At 33.5% G+C, this 17924-nt stretch overlaps 1 protein-coding gene across 1 annotated transcript; it reads left to right on the plus strand.

The window, feature by feature from the left end:
* Positions 1-294: 294 nt before the first annotated feature.
* Positions 295-9699, plus strand: LOC124437299. Its single transcript, XM_046987286.1, has 4 exons — positions 295-456; positions 1176-1227; positions 5354-5660; positions 6555-9699. Exons 3-4 carry the CDS (start codon positions 5415-5417, stop codon positions 9156-9158), a joined length of 2850 nt encoding a protein of 949 aa, XP_046843242.1. The 5' UTR covers positions 295-456; positions 1176-1227; positions 5354-5414; the 3' UTR covers positions 9159-9699.
* The last annotated feature ends 8225 nt before the right edge of the window (positions 9700-17924 follow it).

A 17924-nucleotide genomic window follows, 5' to 3' on the forward strand; every position in this document is an offset into this window, starting at 1 on the left:
ACATCAATGGCATTTTGTAATTTGAACATTTTATTTGAGCGTTTACAGTTTTTATATCTCACACTAACGCAGATTCCTCCATCAACACTAACAAGAGAATTGGATCCACCGAATCCATATGAATTTACAAACGCTGTCAAAAAAATCCGTACGTGTGTTGACAGTGGCATCCAGGAAAAATAAAAAGGATGACGTCAATTGTAGAAAATGTTTAACAGCAGCTTCTAATATAAAAATCAAAAATCAAAAGAAGCATGGCATGGCTCAACGAAATTTACTTAATCGTTGATTGCTTGTTTGGGTTTGTCACTTTTCAATCATTGATAGGTCTCAGATATAAGAACATGATTCTCATGTCTTACAGTTTGACTGTAGGCTATGTAAATTAGTAAAATTATGTCAAGCTGAAAGTTTTTGAGTTCTTACTTGTCGCGCTGTTAACCAAATATCAGCAAGGTAATTAATCTGAGTTTCAAAGATAATACATGATAGTGTTTCTATTTGTATTTCATGAAAGCCAACATCAGTAGTTTATGCAAGAACTTGGTACGTGAGTCACACGATGCGTAGGTATTCGCGTACATGTAAGAATCTTTGTACCTACTCAGTAGGTAAATATTACTATATCCTTTGCGGAAACTGTCATAGTGCTCTATTCGCGTGATTTCGGCCTTTTGCAAGTCAAGGTGTTCCTGTTACGTGATCCCAAATTTATCAAGCGCTTGTTAAATATACGTATATAAATATAATTAGGTTGTGCAAAAAATCTTATGGAAAAAACACAGAATTTCAAACGTCATAAAAAACACAAAATATAAAAAAGCAAAAAACAAGATGAAAATCATGCACAAATTCGCTTGAACATTTGTATAATATATATGAATCAAATACAGCAATTAACATGAAAGACGATCATTTAAAAGCTTAACATATGTTCTTTTGGTTAACACTTTAAAAAGTCTACGAAGAAAGTATTTAACGGACATTCGTCATTCATGGGCTTCACGCTGATACGTGGTTCTTGTAAAAGGAAGAAAAATTTTTTTTGGAGGCGTGTTCTTATAACGTCAATTTTTCGCAGCACTGAAAATTTTTTTGGCAATCAATTGCTGTTGATTGGCGTCATATACAACATTATAAAAACTACTGTCGTTGAAGAAAATTTATCATTACAGCGTCAATGACAAGGGACTTTTCCTATTGAAAACGGAGATCATTGAATAAACGGTAAGAGATATTTTTATGAAAATAGCCGTTGTAATTGTCTGCATTTTCTTATGTTTTACAGACAATAAATATTATTCAACATAGATCAACATATTTTTTCCTTTCATTTTTCGGGGAGGAGTTAGGGAGGTGTGAGAGACATTATTTCCCGTTGCTGATCACATAAAGATTTTATAAACGACAACAATATAATTTCTTACGTACACCACAAAAGAGCAAATGTGAAATTTATAATAAAATCCGCTTCCCACAGTCGAACTATACGTGCCACAGTTAAGAATAACATAAGAAGTTGAGCATGTTTGAAGACATTTTCACTTTAGTGTACCGTGTACAAACGTCGTTTCTTATTTCTATTTTCCTATCAATACTATGCCGAGGACTTAAGTGATATGCATAACTGTTTTTTAGAGGTTTAAGTTTTCTTTCCTACAATCAAGTGACATAGCCCACAGTTTGGTCGTACCATGTCTATATTTCATTCTTCTCTCATAAAACAATAAATCACTATAAAAATGAATCTGAAATAAACGCCGCGCTATCAAAATTTTTGGAGGCTCTCGCCATGACTGGTATAGACCCATTTCCTGTATACGACAGTAACTAATTCCACAAATAATCAAGACGTAAGGCAATACTCACACGAACAGACCAAGACACTGAAGTTCTTGTTACATGGCTTTTATCAATGCAGTGTTCATCTCTTCATTTTTCTCGACAATTATTTGCTACTTAATATTTGGCGTTTATAACTATAGTGCCTTGAAATCTTGAAATGTTGCGGTTGTGACATTTGTTTCTGAAAAATTTTCTTCGTAGCCAAATTTGGCTTTATAGCCCTATATCGCGTTATTCTTTTGAAATTTTCATGTTTTCATTAGCTGGAAACATTTATTTTTTAAGAAGCAATCGATAATACAACTGACAAAATTAGAAGTCCACATGTTTTGGTCTTGCGATGTAAACTTCACTGGTTTATCACTGTTTGTTTCGGTAGAAATTTATAATTTTTGCAGGACAGAACTTACGGACTTGCTGCGCTATTGATAATTAGACAAGTCGGCAATCATAAGATTATGTTAAAGAGACCAAACAAACAACTTTTTATAAGAGAAAGGTCACGTAGACTTCAGAAAGACGCTTGTGAATGCAATGATAAAACTTGCGACTATCCAGAGCTTTACACTGTTCAACGATCATGATAAATGCGGGATTTTGTTTTGGTAGCCATAGTTTTGTGATCCCATTTTTTATTGGCTACTTTCAAGTAATAAATATTATCGAGTCAGTATATATATTGCCAAGTGTACAGGATTATGATCCATTTCCAAAGCTTATTAATAAAAATATGTTGGATTTTAAAACGACCTCGACATAATTGTCCCGCTTGGACATTGGCATAGACGACCTATACATATGTCATAAAGGATTTACTACTCAAACTGAGAGCAATATCTGTAGCAATTTTCTCCTTTGCGCTTTAGCACAAAGCAGTTTTGCGTCTGCCGATTCGTTTTTGAGACTGTTTACTATCCTACGGTACGCGCATTCAACACACAATTCTCAATTTCACTTAATATAACTATTTCAATTTAAGTATTCCGCATCACAGATAATCTTAAACATTTCAAGCTTTTACATTCACAACCAGCGACAGAAGAACCCCGACTTTCAACGTGTCACAAGTAATTAACACAAGTTCCTATGTCCGTTCTTCCATATGCTCCTTGTATCAATTAATAATTATCTATTAAATATTTACAAATTTTCCGACAATATCCAAATATGTACTTAGTTACCGCTAGACGTGCATGTTAAGAAACTTGACAAAACTGATGTATGTTGTTGCAGCTGTTAATGGCATAAAATACAGCTCCAAGCATTTCATGCATTTCATACAAAGGTGCGAGGAAACTGAAGAATGTTTAAATTTTTGTTCGTGAGTCATTATAAAAATTTAAGGTATCTGATTGGGTAAACTGGAATATCTCTTTGATGCCTCTAGAATAAAAAGAGTCGAGTACAAACTGTTTTAGAGTAAATAATGTTTTTTTAAAAATTTTTTTTGATGAAATTACAACTTTTATGTACAAGGGTGGATCTAGGATTTTTGTCTACAGGCTTAGAATAGGCTTTTCTGGAGGTGATAATTATACAAATGCAACATTTATAACCTCGAGAACAAATACAAAATTCAATCCTTTGCCCCCCTACTCGGTGCTATAAATAATTAACGTGATGTAAACAAAGTACAAAAAATAGATCGATGCAATCGATGACTCGAAAGATGGTTAACTCAAATGACCCGCTCACTAACTTGAAGCCACCTTTCTAACTCTTAATGTCATTTTTAACTTTTCTGATAGTTTCTCAAAAGCTTCATCTCAAACATTTTATGCTACACTTAATGGTTTGAGAAAACGGGTATATGCTATTCAATATTACAACTACCTTTCTCATTGATGACGTTGAACGCCCTCGACCGTAATCACGGCCATAGGTTTGTGACCGGTTTATAACTGGTAAACTATTGCGCTATAGCAAATCAAGAAAAAATTTGACCGGTATACATTTCCGTACAACAGCACTGAGCAGTTTACGGAAAATGTCAGGCAACTATTAAACAATATACATTATATAACAAATATCATCTAATGCAATACTGTGCGGTTATGTTCAGTACACACGCACGATAGCATGTGGAACAGATATACATAATACTTTTTGTTGAAAGTTGGAGGCTTGTACATTAGCAAAGTGGTTTTCACCAAGAAAATTTTAATTAAATATTTATATAAATATATTATAAAATATAGTACCTACAAAAAGCATTTTCACTTTGTTTTGTGTAATCATTGACGAATAAATGCTATTTGTTTTGTCTGCTATTATAAATGATATTTTTTTGCTGAATCATCAAAAGACTTACAACTGTGAAAGATTTGATTGTTTTTTCTATTGACTTTTACAATTAAGTCAGATTGAATGATCTACGTAGTACTTATAAATTATCAAAGACTTCTAAGCGACGACTCTTGCCTGTAAAAATTTTTGATAATAGATTTTGCATGCAGTAACGTCAATAGTGTACACAGTACACTACCCATAGTTATACTGTAAATTATGAAGAATATTGTCTCATGACGTTGGCTTCTCATACAATAAAAGCTAATTATACATAAATTTGATGGCGGAACATGAACAAGTTTTTGCAATTTTCCATTTAACTGTACACAACCAGAGAATTTAGAAAGTCTTTTCACGAGGAACACACTCTTCTTATTTATAGTTCTAAATATTCTCTTTTGAAGGAAAGAATAAACGATCATTAACATCGGGGGCCGGTTGCACGAAGCCTGGATAGCGTTGTCCATTGAATAGAAAGAATCTCCAAACTTGTGAAAAAGGTGTTTATATTTTTCTTACGACAACGAAATTTCGTATCTTTGAAACAAAATTTCTTTCAGTGATTGTACAGTTTGAATCATATACTTTTTGCTTTTTAAAAGGTTTTATAAAAGTTTAAAAAAATTTGCATCCAATAAATAACGCTATACAGGCTTCGTGCAACCGGCGACAGAAATATAAGAAGACAAAACTCTGCTGCTTATAGAACAAGTTTGTGCAAGATAAGATTTGATAGGATAAATTTCCTTTTTTCGTAAACTAAGAAAAGCTGCATCGTGCAGCTGTCTTCGTGAAAGATTTGTAGACCAGAGGATAAAAAGTCCATTTACATCTTTTGTCGTATCTTCAACTTTAGTCGTGTATGTAGAGATAATTCAATCTATTTCAGTTTTTCTCAAAATTTAACATTATTGTAATAAGCGGAAAAAATCATATGATTCAGACATCATATAGTATCAAAAATCCAAGGGGTCCTCAGATAATTATTTTTCTGCTTTCCTTTTCAGACTCGGTGATCTAATTTCATCATTATAAATACACGGATATATTTTTCAAACAAGACAGAGATGTTTTCCCTTTTCTAGATTTGTACAAAATTGGTGTTTAAGCAGATTTTTTCGTTAAATGAACTTTAAAAGAAGACCTGTACTAAATGAAATCTTATTCCACCAAGGAAACAAACCATCGTTAGTCTAATTTAAAAATGTCTTTTTCGCAGGTCGTAATTCTTCGTTAACGAGCCACTTTGAGGGCAAATTGCTAAATCAAAGAACGTGAAGATGGAAGCATTAAGTATTATGCTAAAATACATGAAAGGAGACAACAATCTTTATCAGAATCATGAAAAAAATGATAAAAAAAGTCATGGCATGGAATCTCATAAAAGAAGACTTGCTACAAGTTTTGAAGTCCTTGAAGATCTTGGTGAAAAATTATTTGGTGTCACCGAAGCGTGGGTGAAAATGCTAATAGAAAAAATGCTATATATATATTGTCTCTCAACGTTCACACCTTACAAATTTGAGGTAATAATAACAACTGATACGGATTTTTAGTCTCATCCAAAATAAGAAAAAGTTTGTGTTTGCAGAGGATACTTGCAAAGAAAATTCAAATACTATGATTCTTTGACAACACTTTGACAATTTTAACCAATTTTCTTTGTGTAAAGCGCACAAAATTTTCGAACAGTATGACTGTGGCGTGGTCTGATATGCAAAATTATGTTACTTTTAGAAACTAACTTAGTTTGTCACGAACTTCTCATAAATACTCCTGGCACTGCGGCCTCAACCATTAGAAGAGACCTAGGTTTATATTTCTCGGTAATGGTATATGCAGTTTTACTGTTAGTTCTAGAAAGTTCTTTGATATTTTTGTGTACCGCCAAAAATTCTTCTAAGCCAATCAAAATGTGCTATTTCATCTTAAGTGTCCTTCACCAATTAATACGACAGATTAAAGAGTTTGGCGTATCATGTCCATTTGATCACGTGAATCAGAACAATTGGCAGTTTTTCTAATTACCACAAAAGTTCAATTTCTACCTGAAATACCATTATTGGGCAATTTTGGTGGCTATGCCATTGTTTTTGTTTCGTACAAGCAGATCCTTAAAATAGTTGCAAACTTTGAAATACAATCTCAAATTTTCAATATTAGGAGATTTGCATCAAGACATTAGATAAAAAAATGTACATTGCTATAAGTCTCCCAATTCTGCCAATCCAGACTTGATATTTTTGCTGTATTGATGCCTCATACATCACAAATAACCGAAGCTGTACTCTTGCTTTTTGTAAGGGAATGAATTGCTAAATAAAAAAGCTATGATTTTTATAATTCCAAAGTGCTCGCCTCATACTCATTTCTGACAAACCAAGCAAGAATTTAAATTAGGTCAACAATTTTTTATTTAGATAAAACTTTGCGTCTCATCAACTGATGTGAAACAAAGAATTATTCCGAAAGTGTCCGAAAATATTTTCTTCGTTGCACTGAATACAAAACGACTAGGTACATTTGATCGTAAAACAGATCAATCCTTGGAAAACATTGACATTATACCTTCTGGGAACAACCAACCAAATGAATTCTCAAACCATAGGAACGATTTAAAATGTTATTTGGATGGACAAGAAAAGCTGCAGAGTATAAACGGAATATGCTTGACACCAGACAACATAAAAAAGACGAGAGAAAAATGGCACCACTTGTTGCAATCACACAAACTGGATACGAGCAAACATGAAAACTACCATTTGCGTCAATTTACCCACAACTGTTTCACAAACATGCCTTGTTATGATCATACAAGCCAAAACACAGTGATTAAAACATCCACTGAGTTCAAAAGATTTCTTAACGACATCCAACACCAGTTTCAATCCCAGTGCTCAGGTTCGATGGACGATGCAACCCTTGGCACTAGGCTACTGTTCAATTTTTTGAAAGAAACCAACCGGACTTATGCAGGTTTACGTTTAAATAAATCGGGCACATCAGTGAAGATCATTCACTATGGTATAGATGAATATCCTGAACTAAGAACAACCGAAGAAAAGCTAATAGAACCAGCGATATCGGGGTCGTTTTTGAATTTCAGTACAAAGGAAAAAGTTGAATTTTTCCGTTTAGCTTCTTTTCTAAAAACACTGGAGAAAATTGGCATCCATTCTCATACATCAGCTGAAGACGTTGAAAGAAAATTACAGAATTACACAAATACTGGAACCCATTTCCAATATGGTGGAGAAATGATGAAAATGAAAACCATTCTTGAAGAAAAAGAGAACAAACTTTTACACGATGAAAAAATCCTTGTCACATACAAAGGAATTTCTCTTGCTTTCGATACTAAAATAGAACTCAAAATAGACGAAGAAGCTGCATTTCTAACTGAAAAATACAACATAAATAACTTTGATGAACATGAAAACAAAAAGTCTTCAACAAAAGAAAACAGAAAAGAGGTGCAGCTATTTTTTGAAAGAATACTACAGAGCAAAGGACAAATTCTCATGACAGGGTATGCTATCGCTGGATTTGGTGATCTTGTAAATTTTCAAATGTTGTATAAAACAATTATTAGAAAACACCCAGAGCTCAAACAACGAATCAATGCGTACGCACATTTTTACCGCTATTCAATCGCCAACACAACATTAAACAAGTTACTCGACAAGGACATCAAAGTCGTCACACACAATAATGCAAATCGTCAATGGGATCCTAACTATAGCTATGAATTAGTGTCAGAAATAGCTAAGACTCACCATCCAGAGTTTGAAATTCAGTATAATGTTGGCTCAGTATATAAGACTGTTGCAGAAGAAAGAAACGTTCTTAGAGTTGGCGAGATCGGAGGAATGGCCGGGGTAAGCTTAGTTGATGATGCATACTTCACTGGTTTATCACGTGGAGGAATAGGATTTGGCATTCCTACAGCTAGTGTGGATGTCAACCAATCAGAGATCAAAGAAATTATATCAGGTATTCTTTATAATGTCCTTGGTCAAAAACCTTCATGTAATACGTCTTTCGCAGAAATAATCAAAGAAAGATTTGCTCTTATGATGGCACGTGAAAATTCCCATGTGATCAATCAGCGAAAATTTTACGATAGTTGTGACGTTAAAGATGGGCAAAATTTGAGTGTGGGCAAGCGGCTACTTGCCAAAATTCTCAAGGCAATGACAGAGCAATCAGACGTCGATAACCCAATAATTCTTGCAACCAGTAACATAGAAGCTCTGTCAAAACAAGCAAGTGAAGTGGGTGTCAAACTGACTTCAAAACATGCTTTTATTTTGAATGGCAGCGAATACAAACAGTTCCTTATAAGAACAAAGTCAGGTAGGGAGGCATTTGTTGTTCAGGGTTTTTTTAAAAACATTCTTGTGAATGCTATCATGAAACATGCGTCTATCCCAGTGGTTTACTCTGGTGAAGGATCGATGAACGAAGGCTTGTCATTTGGTGGCAAAGGTTTTATGATTCCATTTTATGACTTCCAAGTTAGCACTCTTATTGAGTCTGGAGGTATCGCCAGTAAACAGAGTTTTGATCCATTTCTAATGTTCATCGATGGAAATGATGATGGATTTCAAAACGACCCTGACAAAGTCGTCCGTCTGAAACTTTGCATCAACAAGCTATATATCAACTGTGAACAATATGACTTACTTAAGCTTAGAGTTGGTGAGCAATATCCTCAGATGTACCTAGTTACCGTTAAGACAGACAGAGAAGTGCATATTAAGAAACTTGACAAAACAGATGTAGACTTTCAAGTTGAAAACAGCAGCATGCATGACTTGAATGGAAAAAAAACATTTTTATCTACTCAGGCTACCCTTTACAAACTTGACGACTGGGCAAAAGAATGGATGAAACTTATTTACGATCGCAACGCAATAGATTTGGATCTCAGCAAGCTTGGTCAACAAACGCTAGCTATGCTTCAAGAAGAAAAAGCACAATTGTCCAATTGGTTTGATCTACTCGACGTTGAAAGAAAATGAAAATTTGGGCTTGCTCGCGGAATCATTCGACTTTTCAATAAAAAGAAGGCTTTTTATAAATTACAGCATTTTTACAACGACGTCCACGAAAAAGCCCTATTGTATAGATTACATGTGATCCAATCAATCTATTTCATTCTTACTTTAAGAAATTGACCATGAATGCCGTAAAAATTAGCGATTCAATACAATACAAACTGATTTTATTTTTTCACAATATAAAATGTGTAAGCAATATTTTTTATTTACAATATGAACTGTTTAAAATATTCTATTTATTATAATTTATTTAGGGTACAAGCAATACTACTCAATAATTACAACCTGCTCATCACGGGCTATACATTTGTAATATAGTTTTATTCATTTATTATATTGGATATCTAACAATGCATGTATTCACCATTATAATTTCATATATTCTTGTAAGGACCTTACTGCCTCATTTTGTATTATAGTATTATCATACCAATACACAAATGATACTTGTTCTAATCAGCAAAAGGAAATTGTTAATTGATTATATAATTCTATGATCTTATTTAGGCATTTGTAAATTAATTGCTTGTCTGATAATCATGCGGTAGGATTACAGTACAAATTGTTCAGTAATATGTGTTCCACTCAACACAAACATGGGTAAATGGTCTACAAAATCAGGTGTGACGTTACATCAAATTTATTTCACTACCTTAATGATTTCTCAAAAATGGTAATGATCGACACAGGATCCTTGAATGGTGTTTGTCACATGAATGCTAGTGAAACACAACAATTGAAGTAAAAAGTTGTTCGTATTGCTTTATATAAATAAAGCAATTTAAACTCTCGACACACCAAGCCTAACAACAACCGACCCTTGAAAGCTTAGAACCTGAAACCTCTATCTGAATATCCTGCATCTATTCAATAGACCAGATAGAGCGTTAAAGACAACGCGAAAATATATTTTATTTAAGACAGCGTGTTTTTGAATATACCAAAAAAAAAATATTGTTTGAAGGCACTATAATAATGAACAAACTAAACTTTCAGAGCATTAATTTATAAAACGGGGACAAGTAGCAAGGCTTCACGTGCCGTCCCTAATTTCGACTGATTGCTACAACTCGCGCAACACTTCCAAACTTCTAGCCCGAGTTTGGATCGCCCCTTGGCGCGACAAGATATAATGATGATGATGATTTATAAAACATTAACGTTTTCATTAGAACGTTAGACATAAATTAGAAAGCATCTAGTTGCCAGAAACAATCGTTATCATCAGTTTTGTCACACACAAAAATACATAAATACATTCTGCGCATGAGATTGATTTTCATGCATGATATCAAAACAAATGTATCTGTAGGATAGAGATCTATCATCATGCAGTAAATATGATGTTAAGGCAGATAAATAGTTTTTGAAAGGTATTAGGAGCGAGGCTAGCTGAATGAATATAGGATCTCCACGTCAATTTCATTAGTTCGGTCGATTGCTTTTGTATACGCTGTTGGACCATAACATATTAGGTGCTGTATGGTTCTTTGTCGTTTAGAGGTTATGCTGTACATGGTAGAAATGCTGTATAGATTTCTTAAACCATACCAAATTAAAAATCAACAAGAGTTAAATGCGTCAATACATCATTTTTTCCTCTTTGATGGTTTGTTTCATTGATGTCATCGATATTTAGTTAATTTTATCGCTGTGTACATAGTTATATCAGAACACACCTCTAAATTTTGTCTGGAATAAATTAGCTCATATAAGAGGCTACTGTGTTAAGTCATAACGTTGGGACTCCTTGCGATAACTTCAGCAGAGCTTTCCATGATTAAAAGCAGATTTTTTCAAGAATTGCTTCAAAATTGTTTAGTATTTTCGTTGGCGTTGTTTGGCTGTCATCAACCATGATTTCTTATAAATATTGGTATTTGTTTAGTCTTTCTGTTGGATGGTTTTTATCAAGAGCACAGAATAGATATCTTGACAGAAGGTTCACTCGTGTCGGAACTTTTACTGCTTGGCAATTAACATTTGTAGTGATGACTAATTAAATACAACGAATTCACGAATTTTTACTTCCAACCAAACACCGTCAAAAATCAGCTAAGATTATTACATATCGATAAACATATAACAAATAAAAAAAAAGAGCCAACTAAGAATTTTAACGAAAATATGTGAATTGAATCAATTTTTAAACGAATAAAGCTCACTTAAATATCACAATCGGAAGAACAGTCTTTGTACATTGAATCGCATACCCGGACAAGTCTTTATAGATAGTCATGAAGCTTTTGACTATAAAAAACTAACAATTCTTTATTCTAAGGAGTACAAGCACTTGAGTTGAGATGCAATTAAGATATCAAATTGCATTGTAGCTTTACAAAGCGTCAGTGTTCCAGCACTAAATTTTTTTTTTAAATTTTAAAACTGTAGAACTTTATAATACTCATATTTTTTGACACATGTATTTATGCTCTATCAGTGTAGTTTTACAAACTGCTGTCATAGAGACAATGAGCATACTCTCGATAATAATGTTCAACATAAATAAACGAGAATTATCTAGTCATATGATCTCCTTCGTAATTTATTCAGAGAAGTGTGTGGCTATAGTTTATGTCATAAATTCTTTAAGTCAGATGTATTTTTTTGTAATCGAAAGATATCACTGACCAGAGTGTGTTGATTTTGGAAGAGAAGAAAGCAAACGGCTTTATAGCTAAGGGATCAATTCACACTGTATTTAATTTATAAAAAAAATGTTTTCCTAAACAATGTCTACTTCAATTAATGTTGAATTCACTCAACAGTTATTATATATTGTCATTGCGTCTGTTCCTTGGTGATGTGTATGCTGTTTGATCATAAGGAAACCGCTAAATGGTTCTGAAATTGCTGAAATGATTTGTAAAGGTGCTTACAAAACTTTGAAACATCTCTCCTATTCTGTCCACTGAAAATGTTGAATTTACTGCAAGAATATTGACCGTTGTTTGTTAAGGGGAAAACAGTAGCGTAGCTAGCCCTCAAGTTTCAGCCGTGCTATGCAAAACGAGTGACCTCAATATCATTTTAATTTCTTAAGAATCTATTGCTTTTGCAGTGAATGTAAACAGAGAAAAATTACCATAGCAGGACTAAGTAAGAGCACTGGCTACGCCAATGATAACAAATGCAAAGTAAAAGTATTCCATAGGGTCTCATACTGATTAGAAAACTCTGTTAAATGAATAAAAAGCTTGATTATGACGATTAGTTTGTTTGGAAAGATTTTGACCTATTATTTATATTGAGATCAAATGCTGTCATATTTTTGGACGTTTAGAAACACGTCAATAAAATAGCAATGCTTACTAATCATATGCATGCTGCGAAGATCCTAATGAAAAAACAACAACAGAATTTGAGAAACCTCCAAGGAAAACACTTCGGTTACAAGTCGTCAATATGGCGTGTTGCGAACACTATTTGAAAAGTTTTAAAACTCCGAAATCGGTTTTAGCTAATATATTTAACAATGTTCCCGTTTCATTTTCTATAAAAGTGTTAACAACCGCATCGATGAGCACTTTTTAGTAGCGCATTTATTGTTGATGACGTTCATGTTTTTCCGTCAGTAAAATATCCGACGTCACAGCAAATAGATTCGTATATTGAATCGCTGAGAAATAAGGTCATCCTAAGTTCACCTGCGCGTCAAACGTCGATGACATCAATGGCATTTTGTAGTTTAAAGATTTATTTGAGTGTTTACAGTTTTTATATCTCACACTAACGCAGATTCCTCCATCAACACTAACAAGAGAAATGGATCCACCGAATCCATTTGAGTTTACAAACGCTGTCAAAAAAAATCCGTACGTGTGTTGACAGTGGCATCCAGGAAAAATAAAAAGGATGACGTCAATTGTAGAAAATGTTTAACAGCAGCTTCTAATATAAAAATCAAAAATCAAAAGAAGCACATGGCATGGCTCAACGAAATTTACTTAATCTTTGATAGCTTGTTTGGATTTGTCACTTTTCAATCATTGATAGGTCTCACATGTAAGAACGTGATTCTCATATCTTACAGTTTGACTGCAGGCTATGTAAGCTAGTAAAATTATGTCAAGCTGAAAGTTTTTGAGTTCTTACTTGTCGCGCAGTTAACCAAATATCAGCAATGTAATTTATCCGAGTTTGAAAGATAATACATGATAGTGTTTCTATTTGTATTTCATGAAAGCCAACATCAGTAGTTTATGCAAGAACTTGGTACGTGAGTCACACGATGCGTAGGTATTCGTGTACATGTCAGAATCTTTGTACCTACTGAGTAGGTAAATATTATTATATCCTATGCGGAAACTGTCATAGTGCTCTATTTAACTTCGCGTGACTTCGGCCTTTTGCAAGTCAAGGTGTTCCTATTACGTGATCCCAAATTTATTAAGCGTTTGCTAAATATACGTATGATTATATGAACAAAGTCTTTCATTGACTGAAATAATCAATGGTTATAAAAGTAGTGTAATACTGCGTAATTGTAATTTACTGCGATGTAAACTTCACTGGTTTATCACTGTTTGTTTCGGTAGAAATTTATAATTTTTGCAGGACAAAACTTACGGACTTGCTACGCTATTGATAATTAGACAAATCGACATTCATCAGATTATGTTAAAGAGACTGAACAGGCAATTTTTTATAAGAATGAGGTCACGTAGACTTCAGAAAGACGCTTGTGAATGCAATCATAAAACTTGCGACTATCCAGAGCTTTACACTGATCAACGATCATGAAAAATTCGAGATTTTGTTTTGGCGGCCATAGTTTTGCGATCCCAATTTATTTTGCTACTTTCAAGTAATAAATATTATGGAGTGAGTATACATATTGCCAAGTATACAGGATTATGATGCACTTCCACGCTTATTAATAAAAATATGTTGGATTTTAAAACGATCACGATATAATTGTGATGCTTGGACATTGGCATAGCGACCTGTACATATGTCATAAATGATTTACTACTCAAGCTGATTTACTATACTACTGTAAGCGCAGTCGACACACAATTCTCAATTTTACTCAATATAACTATTTCAATTGAACTATTCCACATCACGGATAATATTAAACATTTCAATCTTTTACATTCACAGCCAGCGATGGAAGAATCCCGACTTTCAGGGTGTCACAACTAATTAACACAAGCTCCTATTTCCGTTCTTCCATATGCTCCTTGTATCAATTAATAATTATCTATTAAATATTTACAAATTTTCCGACAATATCCAAATATGTACTTAGTTACCGCTAGACGTGCATGTTAAGAAACTTGACAAAACTGATGTATGTTGTTGCAGCTGTTAATGGCATAAAACAGCTCCAAGCATTTCATGCATTTCATACAAAGGTGCGAGGAAACTGAAGAATGTTTAAATTTTTGTTCGTGAGTCATTGTAAATATTAAGGTATCTGATTGTGTAAACTGGAATATCTCTTTGATGCCTCTAGAGTAAAAAGAGTCGAGTACAAACAGTTTTAGAGTAAAAAATAGTTTTTTAAAAATTTTTTTGATGAAATTACAACTTTTATGTACAAGGGTGGATCTAGGATTTTTGTCTACAGGCTTAGAATAGTCTTTTCTGGAGGTGATTATTATACAAATGCAACATTTATAACCTCGAGAAGGAATACAAAATTCAATCCTTTGCCCCCCTACTCTGTGCAATAAATAATTAACGTGATATAAAGAAAGTACATAGATCGATGTAATCGATGTCTCGAAAGATGGTTAACTCAAATGACCTGCTCACTAACTTGAAGCAACCTTTCCTACTCTTCAAGTCATTTTTAACTTTTGTGATAGTTTCTCAATAGCTTCATCTTAAACATTTTATGCTACGCTTAATGGTTTGAGGAAATGGGTACATGCTATTCAATATTAAAGGTTATCTTTGTCATTGATGACATTGAATGCCCTCGAACCTAATCACGGCAATAAGTTTTTGACCGGTTTATAACTGGTAAACTGTTGTGCTGTAGCAAATCAAGAAAAATTTTGACCAGTTTACATTTCCGTACAACAGCACTGACCAGTTTACTGAGAATGGCAGCCGACTATTAAGACAATATACATTATATAACCAATATCATCCAATGCAACACTGTGCGGTTATGATCAGCACACACGCACGATAGCATGCCGAACACACATACATATTACTTTTTGATGAAAATTGGAAGCTCGTGTATTAGCAAAGTGGAGTGCACTAAAACAATTTTAATTAAATATTTAAATAAGTATACTATAAAATATGGTCCATATAAAGAGCATTTCTACTCTATTTTGTTTAAAACTTGACGAATAAATGCTATTTGTTTTGTCTGCTATTAAGAATGCTTTTTTTGCTGAATCATCAAAAGACTCTTAACTGTGAAAGATTTAATTGACTTTTATCTTGACTTTTACAATTCAGTCAGATTGAATGACCTACGTAGTACTAAACAGTTCTAAACGCCGAGTCTTGTCGTGTAAAGATTTTTGATAAGAACTCTAGATCTTGCATGCGATAACGTCCATAGTGTTTGCAGTACACTACCTATAGTTATATTGTAAATTGTGAACGATATGCTCTAATGACGTTGGCTTCTCAAACAATAAAAGCTAATTATACAGAAATTTGATAACAGAGCATGAACAAGTTGTTGCAGCTTTCCATTTTACTGCACACAACCTAAGAATTTATAAAGTCTTTTCACGCGGAACATACTCTTCTTATGTATAATTCTAGATATTCTCTTTTGAACGAAACAATAACATCATTAACCCCAAGGGCCGATTGCACGAAGCCTGGATAGCGCTATCCATTGGATAGCAAAAATCTCCAAACTAGTAGAAAAGGTTTTTATATTTCTCTTACGACAACGAAGTTTCTTAATCTTCGAAACAATATTTTCTTTCAGTGATTGCACAGTTTGAATCTTATACTTTTTGCTTTTTAAAAGGTTTTATAAAAGCTTAAAAAAACTTGCTATCCAATGAATAACGCTATAAAAGCTTCGTGCAACCGGCCACAGAAATATAAGAAGACAAAACTCTGCTGCTTATAGAACAAATTTGTGCAAGATAAGATTTGATTGGATGAATTTCCTTTTTTTCGTAAACTAAGAAGAGCTGCACCGTGCAGCTGTCTTCGTGAAAGATTTGTAGACAAGAGGGATGAAAAGTCCATTTACATCTTTTGTCGTATCTACAATTTTAGTCATATGTATGTAGAGATAGTTCTATCAATTTAAGACAGAATATAGTGTCAAAAATCCAAGGGGCCCTTACATAATTATTTTTCTGTTTTCTTTTTTCAGACTCGGTGATCAAATTTTATCATTATAAATGCACGGATATTTTTTTCAAACAAAACAGACATGTTTTCCCTTTTCTAGATTTGTACAAGATTGGTAGTAGATTTACGTTAAATGAACTTTAAAAGAAGAGCTGTCCTAACTAAAATCTTATTCCCCAAATGAAACAAACCATCGTTAGTCTAATTTAAAAATGTCTTTTCAGCAGGTTGTAATTCTTCGTTAACGAGCTATTTTGAGGGCAAATTCTTAAATCAAAGAACATGAAGATGGAAGCATTCAGCTTTGTGATAAATTACTTGAAAGGAGACAACAAACTTCATCAGAACCATTGAAAAGATGATAATGAAAGTCATGGCATGAAATCTCATAGAAGGAGACTTGCTACAAGTTTTGGAGTCCCTGAAGATCTTTGTGAAAAATTATTTGGTGTCATCGAAGCATGGGTGAAAATGCTAATAGAAAAAATGCTATATATACATTCTCTCTCAACGTTCCCACCTTACAAACTTGAGGTAATAATAACAATTGATACGGATTTTTAGTCTCATCCAAAACAAGAAAAGGTTTGTGTTTGCAGAGGATACTTGCAAGGAAAATTCAAATACTATCATTCTTTGACAACACTTTGACAATTTTAACCAATTTTTTGTGAGTAGAGCGCACAAAATTTTCGAAGAGTATGACTGTGGCGTAGTCTGATATGCAAAATTATGTTTTAAAACTAACTTAATTTGTAACGAACTTCTTATAAATATTTCTGACACCCGCTCTAGACCATTTGAAGAGACCTAGGTTTATATTTGTCGGTAAAGGTATATGCAGTTTTACTGTTAGTTCTAGAAAGTTCTTTGATATTTTTTTGTGTACCGCTGAAAATGTTTCTAAGCCAATCAAAGTGCGCTACTTCATCTAAAGTGTCCTTCACCAATTAATACGACAGATTAAATTGACTGGGCATATCATGTTCATTTAATCACGTGAATCAAAACAATTGGCAGTTTTTCTAATTACCACAAAAGTTCAATTTCTACGTAAGATACCATTATTGGGCAATTTTGGTGGCTATGCCATTGTTTTTGTTTCGTACAGGCAGATCCCTAAAATAATTGCAAACTTTGAAATATGATCTCTAATTTTCAATATTAGGAGATTTGCAGTAAGACATTGCATAAAAAAGTGTACATTGCTACATATTTTAAGTCTCCCAATGCTGCCATTGCAGACCTGATAATTTTGCTGTATTGAAGCCTCATACATGACAAATAACCGAGGCTGCAGACTTCCTTTTTGCAAGCGAATGAATTGTTAAATAAAAAAGTTATGATTTTTATATTGCCCAAGAGCTCGCCTCATACTCATTTCTGACAAATCAAGCAAGAATTTAAACTAGGTTAACAATTTTTTATTTAGATGAA

The sequence above is a fragment of the Xenia sp. Carnegie-2017 genome, unplaced genomic scaffold, assembly GCF_021976095.1.
Source record: "Xenia sp. Carnegie-2017 unplaced genomic scaffold, XeniaSp_v1 HiC_scaffold_16, whole genome shotgun sequence".
In the NCBI taxonomy this organism is placed as follows: Eukaryota; Metazoa; Cnidaria; class Anthozoa; order Malacalcyonacea; family Xeniidae; genus Xenia; species Xenia sp. Carnegie-2017.

What these genes read in the sequence shown, in the direction of transcription:
- LOC124437299 (XM_046987286.1), top strand. Translation starts at nt 5,415, where the DNA reads ATGGAAGCATTAAGTATTATGCTAAAATACATGAAAGGAGACAACAAT. An exon ending in TCACACCTTACAAATTTGAG is followed by an intron (nt 5,661 to 6,554) that starts GTAATAATAACA and finishes TTTTTTATTTAG; the next exon opens with ATAAAACTTTGCGTCTCATC.